The sequence below is a fragment of the Centruroides vittatus genome, unplaced genomic scaffold, assembly GCF_030686945.1.
Source record: "Centruroides vittatus isolate TY-2023 unplaced genomic scaffold, ASM3068694v2 contig_452, whole genome shotgun sequence".
In the NCBI taxonomy this organism is placed as follows: domain Eukaryota; kingdom Metazoa; phylum Arthropoda; class Arachnida; order Scorpiones; family Buthidae; genus Centruroides; species Centruroides vittatus.
Window position 1 is genome coordinate 568,473 of NW_027122248.1, and position 22,069 is coordinate 590,541.

At 28.7% G+C, this 22,069-nt stretch overlaps 2 protein-coding genes across 3 annotated transcripts in view; both read right to left on the reverse strand.

Moving 5' to 3' along the window:
- The window catches only part of Ent2 (Equilibrative nucleoside transporter 2), a 47,654-nt gene extending 37,837 nt beyond the window's left edge, over window positions 1-9,817 (reverse strand). Inside the window, exons 1-2 of the mRNA XM_067272619.1 lie at window positions 9,713-9,817; window positions 9,392-9,632 (exon numbers count right to left, since the gene is read on the reverse strand). Of these exons, the coding sequence (XP_067128720.1) occupies window positions 9,392-9,552 (161 nt within the window). The 5' untranslated portion in view covers window positions 9,553-9,632; window positions 9,713-9,817. The remainder of the gene's footprint in view (window positions 1-9,391; window positions 9,633-9,712) is intronic.
- Window positions 9,818-19,350: 9,533 nt separating this feature from the next.
- LOC136977171 (U3 small nucleolar RNA-associated protein 6 homolog) overlaps window positions 19,351-22,069 on the reverse strand; it is a 45,862-nt gene continuing 43,143 nt past the window's right edge. For both annotated transcript variants that reach the window (XM_067272618.1, XM_067272617.1), the window contains exon 21: window positions 19,351-19,610. In XM_067272618.1, coding sequence (XP_067128719.1) covers window positions 19,450-19,610 — 161 coding nt within the window. In that variant the 3' untranslated portion in view covers window positions 19,351-19,449. The remainder of the gene's footprint in view (window positions 19,611-22,069) is intronic.

The window sequence follows — 22,069 nt, forward strand, 5'->3', positions numbered from 1 at the left end:
GATTTTTGGGAATTTTCATCCGTGAAAAATAACATTTTTAGTTTTTCGGGATGACTCGAGGAGGATGCAGGAATATATTTCGTTGACCTTATCAGAGCACAGCGACCGTCTGACCGCACAATTCGCAACGATTTTTGTCTAAAGCGCCTGAAACTGCTAAGTGATGCGGCGACGATACGTTGATGATTAACTTAATTAAACTTGCATTTCTTAAAAACTAATGTGTATTTTTGTCCGCTGTGTTCGTAAAAGGATCAAATGCATTAATCTTTAAATTCATTTAACTGCTCCAAATCCATAATTAATAAGCGACTTTTGGACGTTTTCCATAAGTTGTTCCATTTGTTGATTATCATCGCCTGAAGAATAATGCTATAGTTAATTGCTAATTATAAAATATATAAAATGGTTATTTTTTAATAAACTTTAATTTTTAATCAGTAATCAAAACAGTGTAATTTTCCAGTATTTTTTAAATAAATTAAAAACAAAATTTTAACCAAACCTGATTAAAAAAAACTATTTCATAATATAAAAAATACAGATTAAATTATTAGAATTGCCTGGTGGATGTCAAAATTAACTTATTGGCTAATATAAAATATTAATTGTGTGAGCCCAAATATTTAAATTTATTATAAATAGTTATTAAAATTATAGATTAACTCTCATTTATTACATATGACTGTATCAGTTTCAGGAATTATGTTTTTACTTATCTTTTAATTATTTCTATTAAAAATACTTCAGTTTAACTTATTTACAGAAAGTAATTTGGGCTCATTATCAATAAAAACTTTTATTTTAGATTACATATTTATTTGTATTTTTTGTTTTTTATATTTATATAAAATTCAATAAATATGGGAGGTATTAGAAGTTGCACTTCACTTCTTTAAGAATAATACAAGGAATTTAATCTACAGTTATTAATAATCATATATTTATGGTATAAAATATTTCCGGTAATATTGATACGTCGGTACGACGTTTCCCAACCAGTGTGTCCTGAGAGTGCTTCAAGTGTGTTGCAGAAATATTAAATATTTTAGGTATTCTTGAAACCGTGTTTTCTTATATGTTGAGCATCAAACACAAGACCGTGTTATTTATTAAACACTTGGCACTTTTCCACTTCTATTAGTTGATCAACTAATAGAAGTGGAAAAGTGCCAAGTGTTTAATAAATAACACGGTCTTGTGTTTGATGCTCAATTAAATATTTTATTTGAATTTTCAATAAGCTCTTTTTTAAAATTTCGTCTGTCTTTCGTCCTTTTACTGCTGGCCGAACGAAGAAAGGAGATATTAACTAAAATGCCAATTGTTACAAAATTTGAATCGTCGGCATACCCCTCACAAAAGTTGCACATGTCAGTGTACCAACTCTTTGGAGCATCCATATAAATATTGCAGCTTACCAGCTTAAAGACCTATACTACCGCTTTATGCATTGATTCAAATAGTCTTTTATTTTTATAATATATTTGTAAAATTGTGAATTTTTTGTCTTAGTAAGTTTAACTTCTGTATTATCAAAATTTTGTAAAATTAACAGTAATTTATTTTAAAAATTATGGTCTGCCACATCTTATTAAATTCAAAGTGCGTTACTAATCCAAAAAGCTTGGGAAACACTGTATTAGAATAATAAACATTTAACTGTACTTAAATATACATTTAACTTCAACAAGCTAACACACAACAATTGTCTACAAAGATTATCACCTAGTTCAATGAAAAAATTCATCTTTTTCTGCTGTCTGTTTTCTAATGAAGTCACAATTGTCTTTGCCAATACATCTCATCACATGAAACTAGTACATTAAAAATCTTTTTTCTAAAGGACATTACATCAAAATTATTCATTGTTATATTTTTACACACGTATTTATGATTATTTTAATAGGCATAATCCAAAGTTGGTTCAGATAAGTTACCTTATCTTTTTTAGAAATGTAGAATCCTTCTCTCTAACAAACACACTTCAAAATAAGTAAGAAAATAATGAAAAACAAAAATAAGATTGAGTTCCATTCCTTACAACACACGACACGTTACCTGATGATAATATTGATACATTCAGAAATGTGTGTAACAAATGATTTATGCATTATTTTGATAGTGAAGAAATCATGTTTAATCATAATAATTACTTATTTTTATAACTTCATTAATTTATCTCTAATTTATTTATGTATAACACTTATTTTAGTATGTCATATAAAGCAACACAAAAATAACTGTCTGCTATTAATAAATCCAGAATTTTATAGATCAAATAAAAATGCTATCTACATAAATTATTCTCAAAGACACTAATGTTTTCAGAATATTAAAATATACATAATTATTTTTTTTATAAAACAGATAAATTTCATATAACATAATTTAAATTCTTTTTAAAAAAACAAACCATAAACAACAGATTTCAAGATGAAAAAATTAGTTTATAAACATTTTTTTATGTCATTTCATACTTAACTACATTAGATAATTAAGAATGAATGTCCACAGGAAGGGTAAAATCCATGCTTATATATTATATTACAAGTACACGTCTCACTTTTCAGGCCATCATCCTGAATAGCTAGTTTAAAAGCTTTCTTTTTGTACATACGCAATATATGCAAAAGTATTTCTACCTATTGCATTTATAAATATTACATGATCTTTTCATAATTACTTGAATGATAAAATAACTGAATCTTAAGCAATATTGATGTTTAATGTTTGTTATATGTTAAAAATTTAATCAATTTATTTAATTCTAACTTAGTAACCATATAATATTAAATATTTTGTTAAAAATTTCTATTATATATGTAATACAAATAGAAATAATTAGTTTGAATAGTTATTCATGTATTCTTCAAAATCATATAAAAAATTTGTGTATCCTAAATACAAAATTTATGTAGTAAACAATAAAATATATTAATTAAAAAGTAGGTGAGAGAGGATAAAGTTTTTTTGAAAACTGAACTATAAACATGAGAACATATACAGTATATATATATTAATCATTTAGTTATCAAACATCATTTTATATCATTAATAACAAATCAGATTGTGAAAAAATTTCATTCTTTTTCAACTTCATATTAAAACATATTTTTCTGCAAAATAGTACTTTTATGACACTTCAATGGCATATATTTTTATTTTTATTAAATCTATTCAGTTTCAAATGCTTACAAAAATCATACAAATAAATATCAAGTATGACTTTCTCTTTTAACATTAAAAACGCTCAATTTTTTTGTTTTATGATGCATTATTTAAATGTAATATTGTTAGTAATTTGCATGTGATATTAACTTAAAATATTCACTAGTTTTGCAATGGCTATGGTAATAAGAATTACCACAACAATTGCAGGGATAGAAGGATTTAATGTTAAGATAGATATATAATAGATCCAGAAATCTTTAGAAGAGGTGTAAAAAGGAAACAATATATGCCTTACAAAATTTTTTACTACCTAAGGTACCCAGTTTTGTTTGGGAAAAAGTCCCAGAAGGTGGTACAGCTGCACTCTGTGCACTCTCCTAAATTTACACCTAGATAAACAGACAGAAACTGCCAATCACAAATATAGAAATGTGAAAAAATTATACACACATTGTATGAACAGACATTTTTTATATTTTGAATATTTTTGATTTTGTTCATGAAAAACTTTTAGCCATCATTTGATTCATGAAAAACTATCATAAGGTCTAATTCAAAACACATCTGAATAAAAAAAAAATAAAAACTATTTCACCAGAGTTCTTTAAAAAAAAAACAATTATTTTTGGAACTAGCTACTTATTATTAATAGATTTCCATTACTACAATTATTTACAAAATCTATAATATATAAAGATTAACAATTACAACTAATCTTAGCCTGATTCAGAGGAGAAAAAGAACCTAGCTAAAGGAAAAAATATTTCAAAATTCATGAATGAATGAGAGTTCCAAAGTTCTCACCCATAACTGATCAACAGCATATTTCGTTGCTGTCATCTTTCAACTTCTAATATGGAAGTTATGGCTCTCGGATTAGTTCTTAACAGAACTAAAGCTGTTCCAAACTGTTCCAGCTTAGTCATTGCTTGATAGAAAGCAAAGCTCCAAAATCATCCATGCCTAACAGGAATAGACAGGAGCATGGGAGAAAGAAGGAAAACAGTAATGAAATACTGTACTTGAATGACATATAGCAGGGGTGGCCAACAAGTCGATCGTGATCAACCGGTCGATCGCGATGTCAATTTTGGTCGATCGCTCGCGATGTCTTTGACTTAATGTGTTACACTTGTAACTGAACGCAACGTGTGAACGTAACGCGCAAAAGCAACAATATGCATGCAGTTATGACTGGACTCGCAGAAAACAGCCGTTTAGCTTGAATATTTGATACTGTCATGCGGTAGCTTCTTTTCTTTAGTATTAACAATATTATTATTATTAACCAATATTATTTATCCACGGTGACAACATTGAGTTTCAATTTTTCATTTGTTTAAAATGTAAGTACCTGTTCTTTATGTTTTAAATTAAATTATGGCTTTTCTTACCTATCTATTTACTTGATAAGTGAGCGTTTTTGGCAACAGACCTCTATATTTTTGGATTTTTGGAAATACGTCAACCGAGAAAAATATCCCAGTATCACCAAATGTAGCAAATATATTTATTCCTGTTTCGGAACTACATACCTGTGTGAATCGGCATTTTCATACTTAAAGTTAACGAAGACTAAACAACGTTCCGTCCTGACTGTTTCCCATACTGAAGACTCATTATTATTATCTTTGTCAGGATATACACCTAATTATGTTTCCTTGGTAAGAGACGTGCAAACTCAGTCCTCCCATTAATGTAACGTAATAAAATAAATTCTAAATCTGTTTTCATCAGTAGCTAATTTGAATTAATAAATATTGTTAATAATTACTCGTGTTGTTTTAATTCCCCTGGACGTGAGTTTTTTGGCCCGTTAAATAATTACGTTGTTTTTTACGTAGGTAGATATACAGGGTGTTTCAGTACAAAGAGCACTCCCGCGAGCTATTGATAGATTAGCAAAAATAAGTCTAAAAATCTTATATCGTTCTTCCATGATAAATTTTCCTCGCCCAAAAAAAGTCGCGAAAGTAAAATCCTATAATCAAATTATCAGCGGTACTGTGCAGTTTTATAACAACTTTTTCAAGTTTACGAACTAATAGTACCACAATTTATACATTGTAATTGATAAAAAAAATTAAGTTATATTTTAAGTTAATAAAAATCTATCTTGAAAGTGTCAAAAAATCGATTTTTTTAGGTGCCGCCTGTACGGAATGAACTCGTAACTGCAAATATCAAAAGTTGGGTCTGGAAATTTATTTTCTTTATGAGCCTATATCTTGAAAATTTAATAAGTGATTTAAAAAATAAAAAATAGTTTTGAACATATATTTTCCTTATCTACCCATAGCTTGTGGGAGTGCACCTCGTACTGAAGCACAGTGTATAAACATAGTATGTATTTCACACCCCTCTTGCCACTTAGACTATGCCTACGACAACAAGTCGATCGCGACACATTTTTAAGATAAAAAGTAGATCTTATGTACACAAAAGTTGGCCACCCCTGACATATAGGACTACAGCAAAATGCCACCACGTACAACCAATTACTTCTCGTTGGCTTGCTTTATCAGTTTTATAGCCATCTTTTATACACATTAATGACTTCATACTCATTTATGTAAAATTTTAAAATTAATTAATTAATGCTAAATATTAATATATCCATAAAAACTTTCATTACTTACAATTTTGATATTTTTATTGGATGCAATTTCAGTAGAAAATAAGTCAAAAATCTTCGTACAAAACACACATTACCTTAACGTATATACTTATGATGTATCTATGTGTCTGCGTATAACATTAGATGTGTAATATATGCATTCAATTAAATGTTACCACATCAATTTTGGGGAAATCACAATATTATTGAAGATAATGAAAAAGTAACAAGACAAATAATGTGAGTAAAAGTAACTATAAATAAAACTTCTCATGCTACTTGACAATACAGGGTGACAATAATTAACCCGTACAAGTTTTTTGTATCGTAAATTTATTAAAGAAATGAAAATTAGCAAAACAACAGCATATAACAGTGACAATACTTTACGTATTAATCAGATATTCAGCCAGTTTCAAAGTGGCCTCCTTTTGCTTTGATGCAGAGCCCCAAACGCGTTTTGAAATTCTCAGCGATGGGCCGCACTCTTCTGGAGACAGTTTGTCTCACTCCCAGCGCGAGGATTGCTTCAGCGACTCCAAACTTTCATGGCACTTAGAACAGGCCCTGGCCTCCAAAATGGACCACACACTGTAGTCCATTGGGTTCAGATTCGGCGAGTACGGTGGCCATTCCGCAGACGAGATGAAATCGGGAAAATGAGCCTTGCACACTCCTGAGTCTTCTTCGCCCTGTGTGTCGGTGCCGAGTCCTGCTGAAACGTCCATTTCGCACTGCCAAAATGCTGCTGAGCCCACAGAAGTACCACAGCCTCGAGAATGTCATGGTGGTACACATCTTGATTGATTTTGGCCCCTTGATCGACGAAAACAAGGGGTGTCTTGCCGCTCGCACAAATTCCGCCCCAAACCATGACTGACATTAGATTTTGTGATGTTCGATGACGGCTGAGCGTCCAGGAGCCCCCGCGGACCAGTTCCTGTCGTTTTGATGGTTGTACGGAGAAAAGCTTCTCGTCTGTGAAGAGAATGCACTCCCATTGTCGACCTGCGGCCCGACGCTTGAGTTAACGGGATCTTTGGAGTCTCACGCACTTGTTTTCATCGGTGAGGAGCTGAACCTTTTGGAACTTGTAGGGCTTGAGTACGAGTTCCTTTTTCGCCATTAACCGCACCGATTCGCGATTGATTCTGATCTCACGAGCAATTTTTCTCATGGAGACCTTCGCATGTCAGTCAACTCGCTTTGTGATGATCTTGCGGTTCCTAGACGTGTTGACAGTGCGCTTTCTTCCACGTCCGGGACGGTCATCATTGTGGCCAAGCTCCTTGAATCGCCGAACTGCATCTGAGACTGTCATTTTTGGAACACCGAGCAGACGAACAATTTCACATTGATGCTTTCCTTGCCAGAATAGCTCCAAAATTGCACAACATTTGTTCGACACCATTAAAAAAATAAAGAACTAACCCTTATTACATCGAAAGTACATCTACACGGGCAGGAAATCATGGAGAATTAAACAATAGTATGTAAATTGGTGACAGTAAAAAAGTTCAGGTGCAGCATTGCTACAAACTTTGTACGGGTTAATTATTGTCACCCTGTATAATAAAAATATATTTAGTCACATAATTTTTGCTTTACATAATTAATATTTATATCTTGTTACAATTAATATTTATCTAATTACATTTCAGTGCAGAAAACATTTCTTGAAAATATATTTTCATATAAAACAAGGTAATACAGATAACTGCTTGAAAGCAATCTCAATGTCAAGAAATTCTTAAAACAAAAACATTTGAAAACCCAAATTTTAAGTATATTAAATGCATTAATTTAATGATTTATTGCATTTCTAAATAAATCTAAAATAAAACAAAGTTTTGACTACATTTTAATAAATTTGGCTATAAATTTTTAAATTATATTTAAACATAATATGATAACATAAGTTTATTCATTTTTCCAGATTACGCTTTGAACTTTATCAAAAATAAAAAAAAAATTTATTGTGTTTGTCTATAGATGATTTAAATGTATTGTAAATACAGTATCAGAAAATTTAATGTGTATAACATAATTTGTGAAATTATACTCATATCATCAATTATATTGTAGTTAATCACAGAATTATTTACCAATTTTAAAATTAATTAAATAAACATATTAATAAAACATTACAATATCAAAATGTAAACAGTAATTTAAAAACACCGTAAAAAAAGTAAACATCTATTGATTTTAATTGTATTACAATTTTAAATCCTTATTTTATTCTTCCACAATCAACAAGATAATACATTATAAGAGGAATTGTTATATTTCTGAATGTGTATATTTTGTAGTAAGATATAAATATATATAATTTAAAGTATTGATATAGAAACATAAAAAAAGTTGTAGTAATCATCTATTATTATGAGATCATTTATATAATATAAATTTTCATAATTCAGTATTAAATATCCAAATATATAAATTATTAACTCAGTAAATCTTAAATAAATTTTTTTTATCTTAACTAATTAATATAGTTTAATCTGAATATAACTAGAAATGTTACTAAACAATAAGGATATCTTTCTTTAAATCATTATCCTGTTTTTTCAAGGTTCCAGGAAACATTTCAAGATATTTTTTTTTTTTAATTTGTAAACTGAAAACATTATATTTTTATTATTTCAAATTCTTTTGCAAATTTTCCAGTAACTTATCGGTCAATTCGTTTTATGCCAAAAATTTAATTTTATTTATAAATCTCATTATAACTAATTTGTTTGAAGTAAAATAACAATTTTAATCCTTTTTTAAAAAATAACTATTGTGAATATAGTAGAAATAAGCATTAATATAAAGTATTCATAACAGAATAAAAGTTCAAACTTCTTTAATTAATAAATTCATTGAATATATGCTGTTACATAAAATTAATATAAAGCATTTTTTTTTCTTTAATTTTAAAATTTAACTTACTTTACTATAATTCTGTTATAAGAGGAAAACACCTATTAACAAGTAAAATGATTGTTCTTTATCTGTTACATAACCACAGTAAGTGGTGTATTATTACAATTTTAATATAATTTACGTATTACTTCTATTATGCAAAAATAATTAAGTGAAATAACAAAACTTAAAATACTTTAAAAATTAATATAGGTTACATATTTATAAAAACAAAAAACTCTTTGAAATATTTGGGTCAATATAAATTTTATAAAATAACACAATAACTGTAATTAATGTATTCCAAAATGTTTATCTATGTATATATATATATTAGTCAGTAATCTATATTAAGCACATATATTTGTATTAGATAATCGAGCAGGCCTTAAACAGTGACGAACGAGGTGTTTTTTTTTTGTATTTGTCGTCTTATCACCACACATTTTCTTATCGAGGATAACCGCAATATACAAAAGGGCATCTCATTCATAAAAATGAGAAAATAATAATATAAACAGTAAAATATTGGTATTTGATTACTTAAATTCATATTTATTGTAGATTTCTTGATAAGAATTAGGTGTAAATTACAATCAATGGAATTTTTAAATTATTAATCAATTTCAAAATTATGTAAATATCAATATATAGAGATTTCAATATAATATGTATGAATTGACTAACCTGTCTGAAACTTCATATTTTGACTTTTCGGCATATTTGGAACGAGGACTTTCGTAGGAAGGTGCAGGAGATCGTCGATATTGAAGAGGTTGTGGCGATCCTCCTACATTCAATTCCTCCATAGAGGCAAGTGGTATGCTATCCTGTGTATTTGCATCCATCAGGATTTTTATTGCAGTAATTCACGTTTGGAATTTTCAATTTTTATACATTTTTTTTAACTAAAAACTTCGTCCTCGATCTGAAAAATGCAAGCGTATTAACAAGATCGTATTAAATAGACGATATAGCGGGTTGCGTTATTGTAAATGTTATAATTACCTTTTCATTGAGTCAAATATTTGTCTTCTCCTTAAGCCGTACACCTCTAACCTCCTATTACAAACGAAGCGTGGTCAACACTAAGCATCGCAGCGCCATCTCATCAACGAATATTACAAAATTATCTAAATATAATTTTTTTTTTCTTTTGTTTTTGTAATATGATATATTTAACTATTGTGATTACATTATTTTGCTGGATTTAAAAACTACTAGCATAAAAATAACAACAGAATCGTTTATAAATTATTTTTGAATTTTTCAATGATCCAGCGTTTTTATTTTTTGATGCAATATTGTAATTTTTAAAATTCCGTTAAGAAATCATATATAGAATGTTACGTTATTTAATTTTTTAATATGCAAGTTTTATTGCAATTACAATTACAAATCTTTATAATTTGATTGCGTACCAATATTACAAATACAAATAAATATCGTATAAACTCGAATACACTATATTTAATAAGGGTTCATTGGACGGCCGAGCGATCGAGATGGGGACCCGGGTTCGAATCCGGACGGGTCGATAAATTCCCAGGAAATTATTGAGGGGTGGTCCGTCCGGATATGTCGAGCCCCGTCCTTTACCGCCCCATTGTGGGCCTGGCCGAATCCATAATGGGCTTGCTATAAGAGGCCCTCTTAGTGCCTACAGGGGGAAAGGAGTTAATTTTCAAAATTTTGGATTGTGATATCATCCTAAATATAGAATTATTTATTTATTTTATATAGACTAAATATATATATATATATAATTTTTTTCATAAATAAACATTATTATCTTTTGTTTTCGTGGATAAATCTGTTTAAAATTCGATAAGTCGATAACAATACAAGTGTATTTGAAACATCATCGTATTTCCAAATATAGTTGCAGTTCGTAAACATTGATAACAACTGAAGTTTTGTGAAATACTATATAACACATATTTTGATATAATGATCCTAAACAATACAATTAACATGTTTATCACTTTTAAACTCTTCTTTTTACAATTAAAAACTGTTTTTTACGACTGAACATGCCCTTACTTGCTTTATTAACCTATGTTTTCCTGTCTTTTATTTTGTTCTTTAATTGTAATTGTACGTATTTTAGTTTCAAAGATTAATTAAACACAACGTTAATGTTTCAGCTACAGACGAGTGGATTTGAATAAAAATTTTAAATAGCACACTTCGATTAGAAATTAAGACAGCAATTACAATGTATTCTGCTATCTGCAGATTGCATTGTTTATAGGTATATAAAATATGTGTAATAGAAATTCACTAATATAACTAGTGAATTTATCATCTGTGCCCTTACTTCAAATATATTTGCTTTTCTCAAAACAGAGCTTGGATAAAATATGCTATTTTTATCCTGAACATTCAAATGCTACCTAATAATTCTGTTAAATTTATTTTTTTCTTTTTTTGTATATATAAATTTACATTTGTGATACTTTCCTGGAATATTACAGCATATGTTTAGTCTATTCTGAGCTTTATTCTCTTTAAAAGTGAGTAAATAATAATATATAAGAACTTTATTTCTTCGCTATACTCCTTTAAAATTTCTATTTTAAATAGAAAAATTGCTACCTATTAATACAGAAATATATTGATACCGTCTCTTAATATTAAATGTTTGCTTTAAACTAAGAAGTAAATAATTAAAATAGTCTAAGGAAAACTTATGAATAATTCCATTTATCACTGGTACATTCCACAAATGATATTATATAATTTCAATTAATTCTAATAATTTTTTTAATTTTAAATAATTTTACAGCAGTAATTTTTATATTGTATTTTAGCATACAATATAAAAAGTACTGCTCTATTTTGTGACAATGTTTAAACAATGTAATGGTTAAAGCTGTTTAAAATATATATAATACATATCATATCTTAATTTTCAGTTAGTAAAAACATTATAGAACTTTCAATTAAGTTTCTATATGACTAAAACGACTCGGGTTAGATTTTATTCTGCCGAAAATGTAATAAATTTCTTCGAATTTATGTTGTAACGTCCTCGTTAGTGGCATATTGACATACGATACATCTATGTTCAAGAGTAAAATTAAAAGCTTCTTACTAAATTACATCAATAAACAGACTAGTTAATAAGTTTTATTTAGCTTAGGTCAGAGGTGAATTTGTAAATTAGATTATAGCTAACTTATGTTAAATAAAAAGAATTATTATTAAGAAAGTGATTCTATTGGTTATTCTCATTACTATATTGGAAAATTATGACATTAACTAAGAATAAGATTAGCCTATCTCTCTTTTAAAATCGCGACCTACTAATTGAAAAACATTGGCCTAAATTTCAACTAATATTAATTAAAAATTTGATTTATTTCACACTTAAAGTTTTGATATTATGCAGGCCTGGATACGATATAGCTAAACATAAAAATAAACAGTCATTTCTACAATTGAATTAAAATATTTTTATTTAAAATGAATAAAGCCTTGACCAAATTAATGTCCAGATATCAAATATAAATATTAAACTGTGTTGATTTCGATATACTTTTCTTCTTTGCTAATTCAGCTCGTTACTTTTTCATAATAGTGGATACATCAGATATGAAAACAATTTTATCAAAGTATCCATAAATAAAAATTCAGAGAATTGAAAGCAGACTTCAACGGGCTGGATACGTGGAGCTACGACTATTGATGCAAAGGTCACATTTCTCTTTTTCGTGCTCTTTTCATTGTGTTGTACAATACGACCACTTGTTATATCATAAAGCACAGCGCATTCAGTAGGCAAGTATAGGCTATAACTTCATACCTTTGCCTACTGAACACGACAAGCCAGAGAGAGTACGGTGCAAGTTCGTTCCGTTTGTAGTTAGAAGTAAGGCTTGAAAAATATGACTAATAGCTTTATTCGAAAGAAACAAGAGTTATTTATTAATGGAGAAGAATGTGGAAAAATTTGTAAGTTGGTGTTGTTAATTAATAAAAAAAAAGTGTTAATAAATTCCTTGAAGAAAGCATTGTTGTAATGGAGAAGAAAATCTTTACAATTATCATAGTTACGGTATATCATTTACTGCTTGTGTTTTCTTGTATTATATTAGCTTCACACTATAAAATTCTGTGATAACAGCGTACTAAAAACAATCCCTTGACATATAAAGTACGATAACGCTAAAATAAATGTTTAAGTATTTCATTACACTGAAATTTATTAATGAGTAACTCATTTGTTTTTTTCAAATAAAACTATCGATTATTGTTTTTCAAGTACTTCTAACTACAGAGGAAACGAACTTGCAACCTGCTCAGTCTCTTGCTTGTCGTGTCGTGTGAAATGTAGTGAACGCTGTTTACCCATGAGTGATTTAAAGATCGGGTCTAGAGTAAGGATGCCGAGCGAAATAATCCGCCATTTTGGTTCTTGCTGTCGATACTGTCTGTTCTGGTGTTTTATTAATTTTGAGTCTTATTTTATCGATACTTTATCCTGTGTCTTAATTATGATTGTTTTTGAAGTTCCAAATTGTTCGAGATAAATTAAACAGTTTTACAGATTCATTTTCTAAATAGTAAAATAATATATGAAACTACAATTATATTAATATAGAAAGTTGACAACGAAGCTAAAAAGAAATATTCTGTTATTTACTAGAAGCTTAATTCCGAAAAAATTTAATAATTTCATTTAATTTACTTCATTTAAAGGCACATATTTTGATACAATTAGCCAAAGTTTAGATATACAAATATATTATTCATATTATTATAGACCTAAATAAATATATGCTTTACATCTATCGTACTTTTAATGGCCCCAAAAGTAAATTTCTCTCGGGGCCTCTTCTGTCGTAAAGTTATCAAAATAAACATAATCAGATTAATAAACATGCAATGTATTATATTAACCTCAATCAATTATGTTTATGATATAATTTTAATTTTGATATTTAATCTCTTTTCATGAAATAATTTTAAGAATTGTCTTTAAATATATTATATTATATTGCATTGAATGTATCAATATTAATATTTTTTTCGTTAATTATCAAACTAACAACGTGTTTATTAACTAAAATATTTATTCAAGGGATTAACGAGTTTATCATTGATTTCTCTCATTTTTTTCTTAAGATCATGAGCAGAGTTTCGAGGAGCACGGGGCATTGTCCCCAACAATATACAAGAAAATTTTGATCCGGGATGTATATATTACTTGTAGATATACGAATAAATAATTAGTTATTAGTTAAGCCTCTACCGAGGCAAGGAGACACGTAGATTACAATGAAAACAAACTCATTTTTTTTTTCCCGTGACAAGAAGTAGTTCCAAAACGTTTCGAAGAAAATAATTAGTTGTAATTACTCATAGTAAAAGCTGGAATTAGTGATTCCAATCCTCGTCTTCCCGACCTTTCTATCGTATCACTCGAGGAACGAGCTCTATCTCCGCTCATGTATATGGCCCTATTGATGTGTTTTTCAATGAATATACAGTATTTATCTCAAGCTTGATTTATTATGAATCGACAGTTATCTTCTCAGTTTAGATAGTTATCAAGTATTTGTAACACATATTTCAAACGTCGGCCTAAATCAAATATGCCCTTATGTTTTTTTTCCTTCTTTTTCATTTCTAATAAGATGAAGCAGTGATTCTTCTTTAAATATATTTATTGTAGGTCATGTAATAACTCGTAAATAGCATCAACTGACCCGTCAAAACTTTATTTCTTAATTATAAAATCCTCACACAGGATTTGTGTGATCTCAGACAACAATAATGTATGATTTACGCAGTGTTTGGTGCAAAACTGTCTCGTCTCTTTCTGTCATTTTAGAAAGTTTTCTGGGATGTTTCTTGGACTTTTCGGCCCCAATCCTCTCCGTTTACGTATGACATTACATATATTAATGAGGACTCCACAGATTTGAATTTAAAGTTGAACATCGTGCGATTTATTGGTAACAATATCGTTTTTAATACAAAATCGTACTTTTAGTAATTCAAAGATACGGATGGGTTCTGTAGTGAACATTGGCTTTATCGTTTTCTCTGTTCATTGAGTTTTTCGTGGCAATGTTAAAATATATAGTATTTAATTTAAAAAATAACAAAAGTAATCTATATATAAACAATTTTGCTCTCCTGTACTTAATATAGTTCACTTATCTTACAGTATTTTGCACTTCAAATCTGTAAATATTATATTCTAGTTCGTAATGTTATCAAACGATTATCATTCAATAGAAAACGTTACCATTTTTATCTAACTTTAATGTATAAAATATTTATTTAATGTCAATTATTAAATTTTATCTTCATCCTAATTATTTTAATTATTTAATTAAATTAATTTTATCTTCATCTTTTATCGTACATAAAATTAGTGGGGAACAATAAAAATAAGAATGAAATGTAGTCTAACTGTAGCTTTAAAACATCATATTTTTTATCAGTAAATAATGTAATATATAACGAATATAGCTTATATTTTTAAATAATATAGAATTGTTTTATTGGTATATATTAATATTTTTAAAAATTTAATAATTATCAAAGCTAAATCTGTGGTGATGTTATAATAGAACTAACACGTATTACAATGAAAAAATCTGAGAGCATTTTCTAGAAATAATAATAATTTTACTGTGTAAAATCATAAGGAAAATAAACTGAAAACTCAGTCTATTTGTTTGTTACAGTACATTTGTGATTAAGGCCAAGTGTATTTTAAACTGAAATATTTTTACAACACCCCAACCTTGAAACACTAGACAAATACCAAATATAGAATAATGCTGAAGTCATATTCTGTAAGTAAACAATAGTAAATCTATTATAGCGAGAAGAATTCTTTGTGTTTTTAATGTAAGATCCTCTAATAAAAGGCTGACACTCGATCGTTTTTAACTCAGTGAATTTTTTACCTATTTTTACCTTTGTAAAAGAAGTTTATTCTTCAAAACCGTGTAACTATTACTTCTGTGGTTGTGTTAAAGGATTAAAAAATAGACTCGAAAATGTTATATTTTTGTCAATAGTCTAAACTTGAAATTATGAAGAAAAAATATCCCGAGTCATCGTGACAATCATTATGTATAGCCTAATTTATTTATCACCACTTATGCGCTTTATTTCGAAACAAAGCAAATCTGTATATTCAATACTATAATTATTCAGTAAAATAATTATTTATTTATTAATCTAAACAATAATTAAAGAATTAATTGGTTTGGTTTTATGGACGATTTTACTATTAATATCCTATTCAATGTATACAAGTTATAGCTGGAATAATTTGCTTTTGGTTTGACGGAAGATCTGCCAAGAGAGGACTCGATTCAGCATCAAAATATATTTTATTTGGGATAATGAATCATCGTGTTTTGTCTCGATGATATTATAAAAAGTTATTTTTTCCTCTTTCATCGAAATAAAAGCATTGAAAATTTAATAAAACATCAAAAATAAATCGAATTGGCCCGTGTTATATCTAAGAATAATAAATGTGCAGTTTAAAATATTCTTTTCAATTTAAAAGTAAAAGATTTATTGGCCACATATTTTTACTGATAAATTTACTGTTTTCCTTTAATAAATTTTAAAATAAAAATAAATGTTAATAATAATAATAATATATAAATTCTGTGAAAGGAACATATACATTATAATAAATAAATAAATGTATACGTATTTATTAATTTATTTTAAAATTCTTTATAAGTTTAAGCTTTTTATCAAAGAGTAAAATTTATTCCAGTGTACGCTATTAAACAAATGTAATTTGAAGAAATAGTAAATTAAATAATAAAATAAATAAAACATTTTTATTATATAACAATAATTAAGATTGATAGACAAGCAGAGTGCAATTACCGTTGTTTCCCATGCTTATCGAGAGCGAATGATTTGCAGAGGGTCATCACCCCTTCTGTTACAAAGATTAGATAAAAAGTTATTCATACCGAAACGTGTTTATATTTTTTTCATTTTGATTAAGTTTGAATCGATTTCTTCCGAGTTACAGTTTACATATTGATCAATTTTTATCATTTCCTTTTTCTTTTTTATCTTTCCTGTAATGTAACACATTAGTTTATATTCGAAACATTTTTCATACTTAATTGAAATGCAATTTTTACCTATAAAAAATATAGATCGAATCGGTTAATAAAATAAGGCAATAATAATATAACCAGGCCCTTTGAGTGGTTATATAGGGCCTGGGGTAGAGCGGTATATTTTTGAAAACGTAAATGACCTAAAGCTACTGTTACGAGTGACTACTTAATGGCGAATTCTTATCTTTCCTGGAGGCTATTTTCTTAAAAATCATTTAATTAAAAAGAATTACGCAGCAAAATTTTGAAATTGTAAGAATTTTCTATTTCCTTTAGGCGATAGACAATTCGTTTATAATTAAAATTACAAAAGATTCTAATTGTTCGAAAATTATTAGTTTCGTTCTCGTATTACACTTAAAATATTTAATTTTTGGAAAATAAATTTTTTTGATATAAAAAATAAAATATATTTATCAAAAATGTAACTGATATTTTTGATGATATAATATTTTATTTGTTGTTAGAAGTTTGAATGACGTACAGTTTCGAGAAATGTGGATCGATTATCATTATAAATAATATAATTATTATTTATCTACATTGATATATGTCAGCGGCGCGTTATCCTATGGGCAAAAAGGACAATTGGTTTGGGGCCCTCCAATCTTTCGTAAGAAAATATTTTCCCAAAAAGTGTCCGATACATGGAGCCCCATAAACCTAGGCCTACGCCCCATGAACCTATAACGTGCCAATATTATAAGTAATGATATAGCCTAATTCACAGCCCATGATAGTATAGGCCTAAGTTGTATATATTTTGGATGAAAGTTCTAGGAAAGTATATAATTCTGTAGTGTAATAATAGGTCTATACATTTTTATTATATATAATATAATGTCATCGTTAACTTTCTGGAATGTAAAATATTTGCGTTGCGGAGAAAAATAGTATCCATAAAATAATCTTATATAAATAAATATTAAGATAAGATCACGTAGATACGTAAATATTAAAGATTAATAAATTTTAATTTATTTACACGAGAGTTTGCAAAAAAAAAAAAAAAAAAAAAATATTTCTATCATCATCGATGGCAAATTTAAATCTGGTACTTATATTTTTTTGTAAAAAATTTCGGGAAAGTCAATTTTCTTTGCCCCCCTGGCCCACTACAGTGGCTACTGAACTGCTTGGCATCTCACTAACGGGTTGGCCATGTAGTTTTCCGATTTTATTCGCGTGTCTAACACCCAAATAGGGAAGAGTTTCTCATAGAAAGTCCTTCCGGGCAGCACTCCTCCTTGGCAGATCGCCATGTGTTGCACTGACGTATTCCATCAAACCAAACCAAAATATCCCCATACGCCATTCAAAAAGGATATCAAGAAAATAATCATTGTAGAATGGTGGAGAAATAAATACAGAAATCTCTAGAATTTCTAGAAAAAAATCCCTCAAATTAAATGCAATAATCAAAATCGCTGTTTAAAACTTTTTATTGGTAATCGTCACATCAATGTCATCTGTTTTCAAGATAAATGAACTATGACGAATGGTTCCAAAAATATTTTAATTTAAATATTTATTAGCCAGAGCAAATTTTATATTTTCAATTATCTTATAGATTCTATATTTGATGTTATCCACAATGTAAATAGTTAAATATTCTTCGCTGTTATACTGCATTTAAGTCTCTTTTTGCCCTGCCGACACTAAGAGAGCTTTCATTAAATCATATTTAGCCAGGCCCACAATGAAGCGGTCGAATGACGAGGGACGAGGCTTGACAATTCTGGGAAAGACCACCAAAAATCGACCTGCCTGGATTTGAGCCTGAATCCCCAGAGGATAAAACCACCGAGCACTTCTAGTTGGTCGCGGGTTATTACCAGACCAACGGGTTTGGCCACATGGCATTTACTGGGTTTTCTTCGCGTGTGTAACGTGTAATTAGGGGTCATAGAGAATCCTTCGTGGAGGGCTCCCTTGGTAGATCATCCGTGTTGCATGGCCTTACCCCATCACTCTATCCGTCTTCTTGAAGTTATTGAGACAGCCTATTTCTTTGGAACGTCACAACATTCTAAAAAACTTCCAGAACCAATACTTAGGTTTCAATACGATGTTTGTCGTATTAATCAGGATTGTGACTGTTTTTCCAACCACACATTTAACAAACTAGCGACTGACAGTATACAAGTATCACTCTCTCCCTCTCTGCCACATACATTGACATGTGGTAACATGAAGTCTACTTGGACCTTGTTTATTAATAGGGCTTATTATACTGGCGTAGTTTCTGATTAACAAAAAGAGATCTTAGTCAAAAGTCAAAACAAAATATCTTTATTTTCACCTGTATACTATACCAGTATAAGTCCTATTAATAAAAGGTCCCAGTAGACATATACACGGAAATTTAAAACAGTAAGGACAGAGATAAAAAGAATTAATATTTAATTTTAAAAGTAACATGAAGATTTCATGTGCACTGCCCTGCGAGTGACAGATTATACACTCTATTGTAATCATTAAAAACTAGAACTTTTTTAAAATATAGTCATTCTAATTATAAACTCTTCATTGTTAATTTCATATTTATTAAAAATGTAAACATGAAAAAATTAAAATTTATTTATTTACAGATCAAATAGTTCTAGTTGATCGATCATAACATTATGTATGACTATTTAACAACGCTGTATATTTAACCATGAATAATTCTTTATCCTCCTCTGACTGTAGCCTTCTCACAGCTCTCCAATAAATGTTTCCAACCTCTGTTGGCATTCCTTTTTTATGAGTCAATTCAAGTTCAGCAAATTCCAACCAGAGATCTAAAAAATAATTTTAAAATAAATTAAGTAAGTAAAACATTTTTATCAATGCAATTTTATATATATTTTTTATTAATATAGTATTTTTTAAATTACTGCAAAATAATTACTCAATTATTAAATGTGTACTGTACATTCATTTTACATTTGGATTCTATTTTTATACCAAATGATTCTAAATTATTGTTGAGATTTCCGTCTGATAATTTTCCATCCAGAAACAACAAAATATAACTGCTTACAGAACATGAAATTGTAACTCAAAAAATTTTTATTACATGTATAATCAATTATCCTCTCCCTTTTTTTAAAATCAATAAGCAAATGAATAAATATGTTGACTCAGTAACCTGGGAATAGTTTTTGACAATAGAATGACTTTTAAACCTCACATTGATAAGATCATAAAGTCTGTCTCAATTCGTTGGGGAATACTATGGCCATTCTATTATCCAATCTCCTTTAAAAAGTTCTTAGAGCTATCTTTGCAAATTTTCAGTCTTTCACTAGCCTACTGTTTACCAGTGGCGTGCCGTGACATTTGATGATAGGGAAGCTGTGTTTCTGTAAGAAGCCGACTTTCAGGGGCAATCAGTTACTTGCGCGTCAGTGATGGTCTAGGGTCCATTCGTACGTGCGAATGACAAAAATAAACAATTTATGTACTTTAATTCTAAAATACAAATAATACATAATATCAATTATAGAAAAACTTGTTTCTGTTTTTATTTTCTATAAATTAACTCTATTCGGCGATGTTTTCCCGCAAAGTCGTTAATTACTTTATCATAAAAGTCACTCGTCGTCGATTCCATCAACGTATTTAAAAGTTCTTTTTCTATAGAAAGCAACGCTAGCGACGACAATCTTTCCTCCGACTGAGTGTTCCTGGCGAATGTATGAATTCGCTTCATTGTTGAAAAACTACGCTCAACAGACGCACTGGTAGATGGTATTGTAAAAATTAATGATATTAAACCATATAATTCTATTAGTACGTCTTTGTTTAGGTCATCATTAATTATAATATTTTTTATGTCTAAGAGTGACTTGCCAATATAGTCCGGACACGAATATAAATATTGCAATTCACTACGTAATTTACATAAATTAAAAAATTCTCCATAAAATTTACGTAAAGCATTAAAACTCTCTTCGGGAAATTGTTTTTCATAATATTTAAAATTATTAAAATCTAAAAGTGATAAAAATTCTAGAGATTTTATGTCGGCAAATCTGTCAATACAATTTTGTATCAATGTATCCATTATTTCATAAAACAGACGTCTATATAAATCCTTTTTAGACTCAATATCAGTATGTCTCATTCCTCTTTTTGGTTGAATTTCTAAAAAAGTTTCATCTTTTTTCAAAGCGTCCCAAATCAAATCAAAATCATTTCTTTTCTGTCGTAAAAAATCAATAAAGTGATTTATTCTAGTAATACAATATGCTATATTAAATTTTTTTTTGTAATATATCAAAAAGGATATCTGAATGTGCAAATATTTGATGAAAAACTAGTAATAAAAAGTGAAAATCAAAATCTATTAAATAATGGTATATATCCTCTTGCGGCAATTGTAGTATCAGAATCCCATTGTTCTGGACTTTCAACCATATTCAACAACAAAAGTTTTAATTCTTCTTTATACTCCATAACGCAGTTTACAATCCTGCTATTGTAATTCCATCTAATAGGTGTGGCTGAAGGAAAACGCTTATTGACTTCTAGATCTAAGGCGTGAGATCTTTTAGAAGATTTAGAAAAAAATGAAGAAAATCCTGTCATAGTTTGAAAAAATATTTTACATTCTTTTATATATTCAACAGATTGAGAGAAAACTAGGTTCTATCTGTGAGCATAACACTGTACGAAAATAGCATGTTTGGATATTTCTTTAATTTTAGCTCGGACACCATTATGTTGTCCGGCCATTACGGCAGCACCGTCGTATGTTTGTGCCACTAATTTTTTAGTGCATTGAAATTCGTCTAAGTAACTCTTAATGTGAGTGAATAACGAATTTGCGTCTCTGTTCTCACTCACATCAGTAAAGCCCACACAATCTTTCTTCGACGTTACCGTTTTCTTTCACGTAACGAAATACAGTCGACATCTGGGCTCTGTGGATAATGTCCGTTGTTTCATCTACAATTATAGCAACAAATTTTGCGTTTTCAATTTCTTTTTTAATTTCTTGCAATAAAACGTTTCTAAACGAATTAATTTAGATACAATATATCTATTAGCCGTAACTATCTTGTTATAATTTTCAATATTAATTTTATATTGTTTACTAATGTTAAATTCTATCTATTTTGATTTCCAAATTGCTTCAATTTTACGAAAGAATCGATGTGACATTTACGATTTTCGTGTCTTTTTCTAGCTTTACTCAAATTATTTAAATCGTCAAAGCCATTCTTATTCCACACACTAATTTCATTTGAAAATA